The 17,085-nt window shown below is 38.3% G+C and overlaps 1 protein-coding gene across 4 annotated transcripts in view; it reads left to right on the top strand.

Moving 5' to 3' along the window:
* Nucleotides 1-17,085, top strand: part of MEIS1 (Meis homeobox 1) — a 116,655-nt gene that overhangs the window by 54,168 nt on the left and 45,402 nt on the right. For all 4 annotated transcript variants that reach the window (XM_075203916.1, XM_075203918.1, XM_075203917.1 and 1 more), the window contains exon 8: nt 1,317-1,462. In XM_075203916.1, the coding sequence (XP_075060017.1) occupies nt 1,317-1,462 (146 nt within the window). The remainder of the gene's footprint in view (nt 1-1,316; nt 1,463-17,085) is intronic.

The raw sequence follows: 17,085 nt of genomic DNA on the forward strand, positions 1-17,085 counted from the left end.
GATTTGTCCCAAAATATGTAGGAGTCTATTTACTATAATTCGTACTTTTGCCCTGTTAATAATAATCTGTCATCGCAGCAATGACAGATGAATTAACGGACAATTTACTGTTAAAGTCATGTAAGGACAATGCATCCAAAGGAGGCTGACCAGGTGATTACTTTTCTCTAAAAACAACTCCGGGTTCTTACCTGGACTATTTACTGCGCACGGGCAGAGGTAGTTTAGGTTCATTAACACAGGGGAGACCACGGAGAGTACTGGAGAGGGATCCGAAGATCCCTCTCCTGTGATGCTCTCCCCATAGGATTGAATGGCTAACGGTGAATGGTGTTAGCCAACTGGGTCAACCTCGCTTGATAAATTTGCCAACAACGCAGTCCCCACAGAGTATTATGGGGACTGCGGTATTTTGCTGTAATTTGACTAACGCAGGAGATATCTCCTGGATAAGGCTTTTGTTAAATAGCCACATTACAAATGTCACATGAGAAATAAGCCTCTTAGCATGTTAAAGCGAAGCATGTATAAACTTAACCTCTAGGGGTGCTGTTTCATTAGAGTCTGTGGATGATGTTTCAAATATGCAATATTGCAACTTCCATTCATTTTATTAGATATAGTTATAGGAGAATAGGAAACACAACTTCTTTGTTAAGACTTTAGTGAGAGGAAAAATAATTCCTTTTTTATAAAAAGGGTTTATTTTCTCTATGTAACCATGTGATATTCTGCTGGTTCTTGTTTAAAATAGGGGCAGGTAGGCGAATCAGCCCCCTCCTTGTAATACTAATGCACAGTGTCACATTAAAGCACCTGATTGGATAGTGAGGTGCAACATTTCATGTGACACAGTGCATCTGTTCTGTCAAACTATGTGCAGCAATATCTTGTGTGAAGGATGGGGGCAGTATGACATTAAGGGTGGGTATCCCGTACAATGCATGTATGGAAGGTTGTTAATCCTATATTTGTATTTTATGTCTACTACAAATTTGTAAAGTGACAATTTTACTATCAACAATATAAGGAAATATGAAAGCCTTTAATTTTGAGATTCAGGGGTAGATTTATCAAACCTCCTAAAAAGAAAAGAGGATATGTGCCTATAGCAACCAGTCAGGTTCTAACTATTATTTTCTAGAATGTATTATAAAAAGATAGCTAGAATCTGATGGTTGCTATGGTGCTATTGGCAACGCCTAAACTATTCCTTTTGGAAGGTTTGATAAATCTATCTCAAGATTCTATGATAACATGTAGTCTTCATGCAAAGACAATAGTAACCAAGATATAAATTATTTGTATTTTTACAGGCGATGGTTTAGACAACAGTGTAGCCTCACCAAGCACAGGGGACGACGATGACCCAGACAAAGACAAAAAACGTCATAAAAAGCGCGGTATCTTTCCCAAAGTAGCCACAAACATCATGAGGGCATGGCTCTTCCAACATCTAACGGTGAGTTCATTCCTAGCAGTTCTCTATCAGTGACTCATCAGTGCCAATTTCCTGGTAATGCGTGGTGTTATAATATGAATTGTTTTATACTTAGAGATATTTGGTTGAGAAAGTCTTGTCAATTTTTTTTTAATTATACACTTAGCGTAATATACAGGCTTAGCAAATGTATATTGTAAAAATTATGCTACTATGACAGAACTTAAAGGTGAATTCCATTTTTCAACAAGGGGCTATAATTAAATGTGTTAGGCCCAAACATACATATTTACTAATATAACGTGGTACCTGTGAGTGTCACTTTGGAAGTTATATATACAATACCTAAATTGCATAGTTTTGTTTGGTTGCTCTGGGTAACAGACACTTCTGTGTATAATTTGAAAGGTCTGTCTCTCCTCCTCCCTCCATCTTACCTTCTCAAGGGCAAGTGCAGAGTTTCCAAAGGAGGGATTTTAACTTTACCTTCCATGAAAATATCCAAATTGTCTGCTAATACATATTCTACATATACTACATATCACACTGGCCTGTCAGTGGAAGTGCTTGTGCGTTCCAGAAATAGCAGTCTAACACATACCTGCCTACTCTCCCGGAATTCCCGGGAGGCTTCCGAAATTCGGGGAGTCCTCCCGGACTCCCGGAAGAGTAGGCAAAACTCCAGAAATTTGCCGGAATTAACGGCAGTGAATGGAGGGGGCGGGGTTTAATTGCATCATTAAGCTCTGAAATGTCACCACGCCCTCCTCCTGCCCCATGTCACATGACTTCTTAGAAGTTGGCATGTATGGTCTAACAATTTCTCTTCATATTCTGATCAATAAGTCCTGCCTAAAGGGGTATGTGCAATGCTCTGTGCTTCTCTACAGCTTTTAGCTCTGTGCAGACTGCGCAGGATTCCAACACCAGCTTACGCCAGCAGGCAGCTTAGTGATGATGTCACATGGGAAAGACATAGAGCAATTAGTGCTTTTATTGGAGACATACGTTCAGTGGCTGATGGGAGTTGTAGTTCATTGCCACAATCATTGCACACATAGCTGCCCTTCCCCCACCCAGGTACAAAGCCAGAAAAATGCTACTGGGATTCCCAGAAGAGGCAACAATACACAGAAAACCAAGCGCATTAGGGATAATATTTACAGAATGGATTGTCATTTAAGGTGCTTGACATTATATGTTATTAGTGCTGAGAAGCTTTTGTCCTCTGTATTTTATTTTGGCTCCCTGCAGTAACTTTGAAACAAACTTTACATACAAAGTCAAATTAATTATTATCACAATCAGCTAATAAGGAGCGATACAGCGAAGGCAGTCATTTTGTCAGCTCCTCCAATTTTTTAAAATATAGACGAAAATACAGTCTGACAATTAATAGGAAACCAGTGACTTCATGACCAGTCATGGCTGCTTCCACGGTGTGTACACAACTGGTGCCCTTTTTAAGATATTGAGAATGGCTGAGGAGATAAATGATATAAGGTAGCACAACATGCTGAGTAAAACAAGATATATATATATATATATATATATATATATATATATATATATATACATAAAAAATATTTAATTCAACATCTACAGTAAACAAAATCTTACTTTCCATTCTAGAATGCTGTGTTTGTATAACAGCTGTCAGTAGTGTAATATGAACAAAGCTAGGCCACTGTTTACATCATAATTTACCATTAAATACATGCACATTTATGGCAAAAAAGTACTAAAATATAGTATAAGCAATCCTGTTGAACATTTATAGTATAAGCTTTAACTTATTTGTACTATTATCACTATATAAATGTTTACTTAAGGTAATAGTTAGAGTTATGTTGCTTGTTTCCTACTACCAAAGGAAATTAACAATGTGTAATAATTTCTTCCTGTACGCTCCCTAGGGGCTAATAAAGCATAGTGCATTGTTTGAATTGGTTCTGAGTGGTTCATTGAATGTACAGGTATTGCTGATTCAAAGATATTTCATGTACTCAATGAACCAATTAGTGTTTCAAGCCGTGAACCACACAAGAGTTTATTCTTAGAAAGAGGTGGTGGCAAAAAGCCTATCTTTATTATCCTTGTCCTATTTGTTAATATCCTTCAAGTATCTAATCTCTGAATTATTTATTGAAATACCCATCATGACTATATGTAGTCAAGTAACTGGATCACAGAGAGATATTGAACATCTCTAGATAAAAAGAAATCCACTGTAGGAAGAAACTTCCTAGACTCTATATAAATATATTTTTGTGAAGTGTCATTCTTTGATTTGTTTATCCATCTGACGACACACAGAGCTGCCCAGTTGTGGGACTAAGACCTCAATACCATAGGCAAACAAAAAGGGGAGGTTTCCTAGTGCCTCGAAACCCCCCTCCAAGCCTGGGGCACTGTATAATTTAGGTGGCTGGACACTGCCCCCAATTCACACGGCTCTGCTCGAAAAGAGAGAGCTGCATTTACCCAACAGTAGTGCACGCAGCATTGCCCATGTATATCATGGGGATAGGTAGAGTTGGAGAACAGCCAAACACTGTCTAAAATTATAGCCACACCCCCATGCATGCTGGTCATGCCCACTGGCGGCGTGGTGTGGAAACCCCCCTCTGCAAATCCTGTGTTTGCCCCTGAATACAGCCCATTTTAGGCTTTTTCATGGCCTTCAGCGTCACTGAGAGCCTGGATAGACTCTGCTGTGTTGTGTGGTATAGGGTTTATTAGTGGGATCCAATCTAAATGCAGATAAGGTATAATTTCAAATCTGTCCTAATATTTTGGCATAACAGACTGCAAGTAGGCCAAGAAAATGTTACTAGACTGCCCCCTTGGCCTCTTCCTTGTTGCCTTGGTTCACGCCCACGAGGGGCAGGCTGATCTGGGCAGCAGGGGACCATCTGCCCCCCGTCCAGTCTCATAGTGGGCTGGGTCACTGGGCCACCTGCATTTATTTCCTTTAAAATGTTCCTAATAGGCTGCTGAGTTAAGTCTTGCCCCCCGGGCTAAAAATTGCCAGCCCTCCCCTGACGCCCACCGCATCCTATCTTTATGAAAGAAGGTAAACACAATCTTATAGAATAGCCAGACAGTGAAAGAAACCAGCTATAGAAATAATTGTTATTTTTTAACACATCCAACATTATATTTACTCATCATAGACACTGGGATAATATAAATGAAACATGGATGGTCAAACATGCAGTTTTGCACAAAATATAATATATATATATATATATATATATATATATATATATATATATATATATATATATATATATATATCTTTGCTGAGTTAGTGAAGAATAGGCAGTAAAGTTATGCACAAACAGCCACAATGGTTCATTCATGTGCAGTTTCAGCAGCTGTGTATCAAGTGATTTTTCAGTGCTCAGTTATTGCAATAGTTTAACAAAGTACTGAAAAATAAGACATATACTATAATAAAAGTTCTGTACCAAATGCAGGTCTTGCAAAATCACTACAATACTTGCAATAGAAAATATTATATTGATGACTGTATGGTAAGTGCAAAGACTTGCAAAATGCCACAGAAAAAAAACCCTCTAGTACCAACAATGACCTTCAGGTTGCTCATTTCCTGCTAGTTAATGCCCTGAGAGGTTAAACTCAGGTCTTCTTAGAAGCAGTAACTGCCATGAAATTCTCTCCCCATTTGTCACTATTACTTAGTCGATCAGGGGAGAGTTTCAAATAACTATACATTATGCAGAGCCCTTAATTGACACTACCTGATTTCCAACTTAGTATGATAAAACCATGGAAAATGCAAATCTGGGCACTTTCATGTCATGCCACATTATGTTTTATTATTTTCAGTATCCTTTTACTAAAGCCATAAGGCGACCCTTTGAAAATTTTCTGCAGATTATTTCAAGAGAAAGAGTTCCCAGTATAGATTCATTGTGCAGTCACTTCCCAGTAACTAAAGATTTGGTGTAAACTGAAAACAGTTGGAGGAACTTGAGAGTTTGACAGAGCGCCCATGTATTTACATTCGGGTTTTAGTTTATATATTTATTTATTACCGTATTAGGAAACAGCAAAATACTGTAGAAAATCTGCAACCGTCTTTGTGCTCAAATAAATAGATAATTAAAATAAATATAAAAAGGGATGCTTGATTAAAAAAGGGCACACTCCTTTGTAAACTACCTCATTGCATGCTGGATATCTCTCCTACATCGCAATTATGCCCACTTACCTTTGCTTCCATGGACAGTATTCTTGTTTTGATTTGATGGTCTGCTCTGATGCTCACATATATACTGTTTCATTGGCCAATGTGTTGGCCAATGCCAATATGTTGGCATTGGCCAACACATTGGCTAATGAGCCCCAACATATTGCCAATGCCAATATGTTGGGGCTCACTTTCCTTATATGCATTCTTACATGTTGTATAAGTTACATCATTTTACATATTTATGTTATGTGGCTAACCATACGGAGAGGTATGGGTTCATTTCTTAACTATGTTTTTTGTTTAGTATTTCTTCTGTCAATTCTACTATCTTTTATTTCATCTCTCCTGAGACTTTTAATATTACATGTGTAATTCATTTGTGTTTGTCTACACTGTATTAGTTTGTACATAAGTGGAGCACTCACTTTTTTACTTTTCATTAGTTCATAGAGCAATGGTAACACCAAGTCACCTGGTGGACCCAGGCACAGTCTAGTACTGTGAATTGAGGGTCTCGACAATAACGTTTATTACGTTGACAAATGTTCTGCGTGATATTTTGGAGTCCAAAGGGAAAAAGCACAGCCTAAAATGGATTTAGGAGTAGGGTTACTTATCAGTAATGATTTTGACATTGATGAAACAAAGGAAATAAAGTCTGTCTGCTGAGGTAGGATTATAGTTAGTATATATTGGAGTCCAACTTTTCTAACTAGCTCTGTAGGAAAACCCCACAATTCAATATATAGTACAAAATTCACCAATCAATTAAAGAGCCTATCTAAGAAAACAGGAATAGTCCCACTATAAGACAATAAGGCCTCACTTAATTACAAGCACATTTGGGTTAACAGTCTTTCAGCATTGAAGTTCATGCAGAATACGCCAAGACTAAAGCAAAGGTCGGCATTGTAAAAAGTGTTAAAACAACCACATAAAACGTTTTATGACTATCATTTTATAATGGCTTAAGTTGAATAAATTCTGTTCTTACCTCTTAAAAGTTCAAGTGTTTGTTGGCAAATATCACATACTTCCAATTACCAGACAATATATGGCAGTTGCAGTGAGAAAGAAAATCGCTCATTCATTATTTCATTCCAACATATTCTCCATGGGTTGGATGGTTATCAAGGGCAGAATAAATAATTTAAGTGCTCCACATAGTGATTTTATTTAGGAAATTCATGACTATTTACAGTGCGAACAAAGAGCTTAAATAAGTTAGATGCAGATATCAATTCTCTTAAATGTTACACTTTATATCCCAGGTTTGAAGATGAATAATTCGGAAGGGCTGTCCTCTTTTGCAACATAGGAGCCACAATGCCCATTTTTCCCCCAGAACAATATCATTACCATCATCACCATTTATTTATATAGCGCCATTAATTGCACAGCGCTGTACAGAGAACTCACTCACATCAGTCCCTGCCCCATTGGGACTTACAGTCTAAATACACACATACACACCAGGGTCAATTTTGTCAGTAGCCAATTAACCTACCAGTATGTTTTTGGAGTGTGGGAGGAAACCGGAGCACCCGGAGGAAACCCACGCGAACACGGGGAGAACATATACAAACTCCACACAGATAAGGCCATGGTCGGGAATTGAACCCATGACCCCAGTGCTGTAAGGCAGAAGTGCTAACCACTGAGTCACCGTGCTGCCCAACAATAATGGGTTATTGAGCTTTAGCCATGTAGTAGGGAACACTGTTTACAGAGTTCTTAGACCTCTGCAGTTTCGAACAACTGACACAAAATAAATTGATGCCCTTGCATAATAATTCTGGTCTTATGCACTAAAAATACTGAAACAAACTTGGAATGTTCTGTCAGCCTGTTAGCAATAAAGCAGTAGAGCAATGTTCAGTCTTTACTTGTTTTTTTCTTACAAAGAAAGCACTTAAGTGCTTTAACAGTTATTTTAGTTTCAAGTTTGAACAGCATTCAGCTTTTTTGTTCTTAGTGTGAAAGTGCATGTTTTTCTCACCTCCTGCACAAAAGCTTTATAAGAGTTGGGATATTCAGACAACCTTTAAAAAAATACACAGTGTCACAGAGTCCTTTGTCTTGAATGGTATGATTATGATCTACAATTGCCCGCCTCATTTGCAAGCATTCTTTTTTTTCTCTACTCCACTTCTTTCTTGTTTAATTTAACAAGAAATGAGTAGTAAATGAAAGCTGCTGTCTGAAATCCCACTGTGAGCCTATTTTGCACTTGGCTCCCCTGTGAAAAGGCAATTTGTGAAATTATGTGATAGAGTAATTAGTTGAAACCAGGCCTCCTGATTGTTGCTGCGCTTGTGTGGCGAGGGTCTGTAAAAAGAGAAAAAAAAAAAATGGGAGAGATAAAATAACTGATTATTACCCAGGCAAGTTGGCTCAAAGCTTCTTCGTTTATTTGTAAACAGAATATTTAGTGACCACATAGGAAGTTGCTATAATCACTAGCTCGTAAAGAAACCACAGCAGTGCCTTTGGATTTATACCGAGCGCTCATGTAAAATTTAAGCTGGGAAGCCAGCCTCCCTGTTAATGTAATTAGGGCCTAATTTACCACCCTTCGCACACAGATGTAATAAGGCCTTCATATTTATTCAATCTTTAAGTACATTATAGAATACCTCAGTGCAGTACTTAGCGCACAAAAACAGGTGCGAGCCTTTTCATAATTCATTTTTACACGATAAACACATTGTATTTCTTGGGAAATATTAACAGGATTCGGAAGAAAAACAATGTCTGCGTACAAGGTGGTAATGGACAGTTACCCTTTATGTGCTCATGTATTTGTCAATGGTTAAGTAAATTAAAGCAAATGCAAGGGAAATCAATAGGCTTGCAGAGCCTTGGTTGTGCCTCATAGACTTCAGGACAGAATGACAGATGTGGTGCATATGAACCATTTAAGTATTAATGCTGGAGAGCTGACAGAGTGTGCAGGCCAAGAAATATTCTGCAATATTGTACCTCAGGAAAATAATTAGCTGCAAGCTGAATTAGCGTATTGTGATTAAAACTGTATTTAGTGTTGGAAATGTGTTCACAGAGGTCTGTTTGTTTATTGTGGGTTTTTTTTTAAGTTATTGTTTTGAGAGAAGTCAATTTTACAGTGTACCATTTAGTGGGCTGAACCAGTATTCATTAGAAAGCAGCCTATTAATTAATTAGACACTAGTTACATCACTGAGAGAAATACGATGTTTTTTTCATAATTTCTCAGTGATGTCACAAGTTCCTAGTGGATTGATTGGCTGTATTTTCATGAACATTGACCAAGCCCAGAAAATGGCTGCCTCCACTATGCACGGATACGCTTTAAGAGAGTCTTATAAGGGTCACAAGAATATAGTTACATATTGTTATTCATATAGTGGACCGGTGTGAAGAGTCTGTGGAAATGCAATCCTAAAACTTAATTATGTGTGTACACAACACAGGTAATAAAATATAACTTCAAACCATGAATTTTATCCTGATCACTGACTAAACTACAACTTGAAATCTGGTCACAGATCATAACAGTAGACAGATACATTTTGATAGCACATAGGGGCCTATTTATCAGTCCTTTCATAGCCTTAAATCCTGAGAAAACTGAAGGATTGTGGGAAATAGTGGGCAATCTCCCGGGGTCCTGAGCGAGTCTGGGAATCTCCCTGATGCCCTGCCAGAATGTGATATGGTAGCGATTCACGTTTATCACTGTACAGCAATCATTTTATGCGTTTTGCATTGTGTCGCAGTGGGCGGAGCGAAATGATAAGAGTCGCGTCATTAAGTCTCAACTAAACTGACTTAATGGAGCTCACCTTCTCATCTCCCGGATGAAAGCTCAGAAAAGTAGGCAAGAATGATATAATAATATATAATAATGTCGAATAGTAGCCCCAAATCTGGTGCCTTTTCCTACTTTAAACGAGGTTAAATAATTCATAAAATACCTTTGTTTAGTGATTCTACTTGTCCAAAATAGTTGCAAAATGACATTATTCTCGTTCTGTCAAACATATATGATATCTGACATTACACATGTGTTTATTGTACACATGGCTAAACTTGTACAGTCCTCTGACCTTACTTTACTCATTGAGTAGCTGTCCCTGCTTGTGGCATAATCAGGGGTGGATCCAGAAGTCAATTGTACCGGGGGCGATTTAGGGGGGGGGGGGGCGATTTAGCCCCGCCCCCTTTTTGACACCTAAGGCTGCTAACGGCTACACACTATGTGCAGATCCGTTCAGCAGAGAGAGTTAGCGAGAGAGTCCTGCCCGGCTGCTCTGATTGTGTCAATCAGAGCAGTTGGGCAGGACTCTCTCCCTAACTCTCTCTGCTGAACGGATCTGCACATAGTGTACAGCCGCCGGCAGCAAGCCCCTGCTAGGGGGGGCGATCGCCCCGATCGCCCCCCCCCCCCCCCTGGATCCGCCACTGGGCATAATGCTTTTTAACTCCATACTATATAAACCTAAACATCTATAACATGGGGGATGGTGCTGTGCCTTTGCTAGTTACCATGACATGAACAAGCAGTTTAGCAACCACTGAACAATGTCAGTGTAAATAGCTCCCCCATGGAGACCTGCCAAATATTTCATAATAACAATAAAAATGCTTTCATTATGTTTTTTTGTTGTTGTTGAAATAGCTGTTTGATTTCCAGCATCCTCTGTCATGTGAACTACATTTAGATTATACCGAAGCCTGAAAATTAATAGACAAACAGGCCGGTCACATGCTTTTATTGTAATGCTGTGATTTTTTTTTTTCATTCCTGCTGGAATTTCATTAATTTCTAAAGCTGTTCTCATGTGATCTAAGGGAGATTTAGTCACGAACACAGAAGAATATTATTGGCACTGCCTGTGAAATGATGCAGCAGGACAGACTGTAATTTATCAGGACTGGATCACCCTGTGTGCAGGGTGCTAGAGAGGATTCTGCTGAGGGCTATCTGGACAGGGCGATATATTACTGACCTGTGCAATGAGGGAGCCTTGACATTTTCCTAGGTACAGCTTCATCACTATGGTGACAATAGTCAACGATGAAGTTATTATATTATCATGCAGATAGCCTACTAGAGATGCCACTGTATCAACGTTTTCTTTGTTAGAGAGCAATAGCCAGTTGTCTTTAATATCAGAAACGATGTGCAATATATGAATAGTTACAACCAGTGATCCTCATGTGGCTGCCCATGTGGAACTGTGGTTCTTAGTGATGGTGGTGGGGGGGCAATCAACCCTGTGGCATTTTGTCGCTGGGGTGGAACCCAAATGACCCGATTCCCGTCATTTTTACACCCAACGGGTAGGGTGAGGAAGACTTGCCTGCTCTCCCAGGAGTCCAGGAGGCGTACCAGGAATTCATGAGTCTCCCAGACATTCCGGGAGAGTGGGCACGTATTAATTACTTTGGAACTATGAGGTCTATTTCTACTCTTCTCAGAGTTTACCAAGGGGTTAAAACAGGAGAAACCAGAAATTTCTCCCACCGTAACTTACTTTCTTTCTGCTGGTTACTGCAGTCCCCATAGACCTTTAATGGGGTTCAGCATTGCAGGAGAGGCTTCACTGGATTCTCCATTGGGTCCCACCACTATGCGCATGCTACAGAAGGAAGTGATTGATCACATACTCCTAAAGATTTTGATCTATCATTTAGTAAGAATAATTTCATTAGGGCCCGCCAATGAGGCCCAGCATGTTAAATAGCGATGGTACTCATTCTGTGTCACAGCGAGACAGAATGATAGTGATAAATAGACCCCTATGTCCCACCTTGGCATTACTTGTTGATGTGTAGTCTATCTTCCTTATGCTCCTTTGCTACTCGATGCATGCTCATATATTTATTGCCACAAATGTCACCTACATAAAAAACCCAAAATGGGGGAATCTCTCTATCCCAAAGACCTTACATTCTAGCTAATTTTCCTTCTTTTTTAAACTATTTGAACTGTAGAAATTTGTTACACAGGATCTTCCCGTAGCTGTATCAGTCTCCTGATATCACCATGGACTTCAAACACTGAGCACCAGTAGCTTTCCGCACTGGTGTTTTAATGCCCCATTCTGTACCAAGATTGAGACAGCTTGGGATGTTATGGGATTATTTTATATAAATGCTCCATAAGTCTGAACATTTTAAAAACGCCTATTGTTTTAGTGGAGTAATTCCTAAAGTACAGCCAACATTATTTTGCTGTTTCAAAATTCTGTGACATCCGTCAATGTATATGAGATATTGAGATATATCTATGGGGTAGGAACATTTTCTATGGTTTATGTGTTCTATTCTAAGTTTGATTTAAGTCAGCATGTCTTTTCATTTATGTTAATGAAGACCTACCGCATTATGGTAGCCATTATGTTGTCCAGTGTAAAATACACAAGACAATCGGCATTCTGTGTAGGTTTGCTAGTTTTTATTTGTTATGTTAACTCTAATCTTGCGGGACCATGGTGCCTTTTTAACTAGGTCATCTGTTTTGTCTGGGACATTAAGGATCAAAGGTCATTTGGAATCCAGAAGTCATTAGTCAGGGGCTGTTCTGTGCTACATCTCCAGGATGCCAGCTCACTAGTCACCCATGGCAACCTGGGTAAGACATGCTGTGCTGTCACTGACTTGGCAGGATGCCTACTTTTTTCTTTACTTCCAGTTTGCATTGATAAGTAATGGGGAAACTGCTCTCAGAATTACAATATAAATATGTACACATCAATCAGCATCACATTTGTACATGTTGGAAAAAAAGGGAAAATGCGCTCCCATCTGGAAAATTTGACAGCAGGAGTCCTGAAAATTGATTTTAAAGGGTCCTGGGTGCAGTACTGAGCATGGAGATCAGGAGGGTGAGTTCACAAACATATCCGGGACCAGCTAAATACATTTACTTATCAGCATTGACTAGTTCTGCCATCTAGAAAGGCATTATGCAGGGAAACACAGATAAAAGACAAAGCCTATTGAAATGACTCTTACTTTAGTCTTTATTGAGACTTAATGCCCCCCCCAAAACTCGTCCTTGCCTTGAAAGCATCAATTACAAATATGATAGGCCCCTGTGAATCATAACAAGGCTGTTGTAAAATCCTCTTGCTGAGGCCCAAAGTCCTGGGGGTATATTTACTACACTGCGGGTTTGAAAAAGTGAAGATATTGCCTATAGCAACCAATCAGAATCTAGCTGTCATTTTGTAGAATGTACTAAATAAATGATAACTAGAATCTGATTGGTTGCTATAGGCAACATGTCCACTTATTCACACCCGCATTAAATATACTTCCTAGAATGTGATGACATCCACCAGAAGTTTTCTTGAAATGTCTGAAAAATGGGCATCTTTAATTCAAATGAGACCTATGGCAAAATGTTGTGGGTATAACTCACTCCATTGGAAAGAAAAGTTACATTATTTCATAGATTATCAAAACTGTTGTTCCTAAAGCTATACTTCTCATAGCTGTATTTTTAATTTAGGCCATGATAATTTACCACATCATTAACCACAATCTAAAACTGAAAATTGAAATCATTATTAAAGCTAACAATCTATCTGTTCTATAAGCAAGATACTATGTACTCGATAACCTTGCCCTAAAATCTTACAATTTTGTATTTGGTTTATAAAAGCGTTCTCAGCGCAGAGCTCTTTTGAATGATTTATCATTTCACTCAAATGTTTGTTTTTCACCAGAAACAGTATGTTTCTCAGGCTTTATGAATATGTGTATGATCTATAAATAAGACGATGGTAGTAATAACATGTAACTCTAGGGGTATCATAAGACTGCCTACAATAGTTTACTACACATGTGGACGTATATTGCTAGAATCCACACTTGTGGGTTTGTTTAACCAGGAAATAGATTGATGATGTTTAGTTTCACCTTTAAATAAACATTAGGAGACAAGAGGATAAATTAATGGCCTTTCAGTTATTTAAACCCAAAGGACTTATGTTGTGAAAAGGAGGTTACCCAAACAAACAAAGAGTGTATGCTGTCCTGCTATCTCTGAGCTGATACTGATTCTTATACAATGTTCCTAAAACTTATAGCTCAACCAGAACACAGGAATTACAATGTAAAGACTTCCTTCCAAACCTCAGTTACAACAAGAAAGATAAAGTTAGAGTGATAAAATAAAGTTAGATCAAATTATTTCCTTTAACGTTTTATGCTGCTATGTATGTACAGTTTTAATACTCTAATAGACTTACCAGGTCAGAGTAGTTTGGGGTTTGCGATAAATTGTATATATGATGGTATGTAAATGAACAAACTCTGTATTTTCATTTCACACCCCAAAGGCGATACATTTTAATAATGGCAGCTGATATAGAAAACAGAAACCCATAGGGAGATCAGCATATAACAGTTATTGACATGTAAACACAGAGGGGGAAGATTGGAGGGTGTCCGTGGAAGTCTCCAGGGCCACCCAAACATGCCTTTCTAAAATAAATAAATAAATAAATACAAAATAAAAGTCCTCCATTCAGGACCGCAAGGCAATGTCATTCCAATGTTGGAAAGTCAGCTCACAGCTACTTGGTTATTGCGGGCATTTCTGCCCTTGTCGTTTGAATTACCGCTGTGCCACGCGCGCAGTTACACAATGAATAAAGGCGAGGGTTATTTCTAGGACACATAATTGAACATTAATACTCGCTGACACTGTCGCAGACATGATATGTCAACCTGACAGGCCCTATGTGCTTACATCTGCTGATTGGCTGTAAACGAAGGGGATGTTTGTCAGATCAGACCTGGGGCCTCGGTGCTGTAGAGCCAAGGAAGACCCAGCCATTAATCAAGTGCTGCCATCTTTGCTGGAAAAAAACCTTTAACCAATTTGTTGCCAAATGAGTTTATAAAGTGTACATTATCCAGGGCCAGAAATCATATGATTAAAATGCCCTCTGCGTGTTTACGTTTCTTCTGAATTCTGCTACATGCTTCCAGATATATTTAGAGGAGGCAAATCCATTCACCAAAATGTTGTGAAAGACACGGTAATGTAAAATGTACCCAATGGATGGGTGAAAGAAAACCAGGGGCGCATCCGGTAGAGGTGGACCGTGGTGGCTAGAAATATAACTTTTACCATTACATAGATTATCCTATTCATCAATCGTTGAGAAATCCTATGTGAGAGGGATAGCCTAACATTAGAAAGTTCCAATCTACTTAAAATAATAAATAAAAAATGTATATAAATTCAATGTATAGGACGTATACTGTTGTTTTGTTCCAGCTTTCTATATTGCTTTAATTGTTGTTGTTCTTTGCCCTTGAAATAGTAATGCACAATGATTACAGGTGATCAGGGTGTTAGTTTGTGTCTGCTGAGCAGTTTTTATTTTGTTAGAAAATATTGCAAAGGAAAAAAGAGAAACATTCATAGGTTTAAAGAAGTTAAGATATGAATGGATAGAATATATATATTGAGTTTTATTTACAATTGTTTACTTTTGGTTTTTAAATAAACAAAAATCACTGCAGCTCGTGGTGAGATCTGCATTTTTACATTTTCACTTGGCTATGTCAAGCTGTATAATGTTATTACATTGGATTAATAGTGTCCTCTTAAAACTAATATAATATGGATACAGATGATCATAGTAAAATATCTACATTTTGAAAGCAGATGTTACAGGACAGTTTTATCAAGAGCAATCTTATAATGGTCCTGCAGGGACATAACTCTATGACTACCTGTTTCTATCTCCCACAGATCCATACTTTGCTATCATACTTTCCTTGCTGCTTTCAAACCCTGCAGCATTAACCCCACTGGATGCCAACTTGCCAGTGGCATACATTGGGTTAAGCCTTTTCCTGAATTCATGCCTCAAGCGAACAGCCTCTTAGAACTAAATCAGAAGGTACTAACCATATTGGTAATTATTCAAGCACGGATTCCTCCAGCTCAACTTGTTTATAAAACGAGACCCCGGAGATGATCCATTTTCATATATTTTTCAACATTGGTTTTTGAAAACTCCCAATTGCACTTTACCCATGAAGAAAAAGCTTTCATCTGTAAAGATCCAGTTTCTCTTTGTTATTATAGCAAATGAAGCTATTAAGTACCGGTTTCTGCCCCTTGCTTGTCAAGCTCATCACTTTCTATCATTAAATTTACATTTTTATTTAATTGGAACAGTCATATCTGAAAGGTTTATGTGTGGAAAAATATCAAAACGTATTTTCCGCTGACTATTGTTTTTATGACTCTGAAAGTGGTGTGTGCTTCATACATTGACTGAGTCCTGGAGAGAGGAAAGACGATTCCCTCTTAGTTACAGTGATATAACGGTATAAAATACCTATCGCATGGAATGCGGTTTTACCGATATCCCTTATATGTTTATGTTTAGAATGCCCCATACTGCCAAATCGCCCAAGAGGGACATGTTAGATAAGAATGGATAGATGCCAACTTGTTAGCATTGCGACTCTATTCATAGATACTTCATGCAGAAATGAAAAATCACTGTTACATTTTTAAACTCACCATAAATTAAAGCATGAATATAGGTATGTCGAAAGCAGTTTGGAAGTCATTGAATAGAAAATCAAAGTTTAAAATGATCTTAAAACCAACGCCCTGACGCTGTGAAGGCAGCCATTTTGTGGAATGAGCCAATAGGTAGTCATGGAGTTCCTTATACTTCAGTGATGTCACCATTTCCTAGTGAATTGATAGGCTGCCTTCTCATAAACATAGGTCCAACCCACTCTCCTTAATATGTGCAAACATATGTTTTTTCATTTATCAGAAATAGGTATTAAGTTGGCTTGGCAAATGTGTTATCCCTTTAAATGGACATGGATTTAATTTCCAGACAGGGTGTGCCTATAATGATGATACCTGAGGCAGATGTCCAAGGCAGCAGGTTGTGGGGTGAAGTGAATAAGTTTGATACACCAAATGAGTGTTATTTACTTTGATGAGAGATCTAATAATATTTAAAAACGATAATACTTGTAACGTGCCCGCAAGTCATATACAAATGTTTGTTAGTTTGTATAAAGGAAGAGACTCGTGCCATTTCAGTTAGCGTTGTTGGCCAAATCAGATGAGAGACAACTGTCAATTGTTCTGAACCTTTGGTCGAACCTGTAAGATGGCCACACACACATCCTGATTATCGGCGGTTATCTTCTGGGTACATTTTCCGCCATGCCCATAATATTGCATACGTAAAATAAAAGTACAGCGCCTTTTTGTAGCTCCCATAATATTGGCACCTTTAGTCCCTCATAAAGTAGAAGGCTGTGGGCACTGTTACCAGGTATTGAACATTTATTATATGAAGAAAATCAAAAGTTTACCTACATGTGTTACATTTTTATTTCAAGTATAACAGACATTTTATTTATCAAACGTTTC

Source organism: Mixophyes fleayi, chromosome 3, assembly GCF_038048845.1.
Source record: "Mixophyes fleayi isolate aMixFle1 chromosome 3, aMixFle1.hap1, whole genome shotgun sequence".
Classification (NCBI taxonomy): Eukaryota; Metazoa; Chordata; class Amphibia; order Anura; family Limnodynastidae; genus Mixophyes; species Mixophyes fleayi.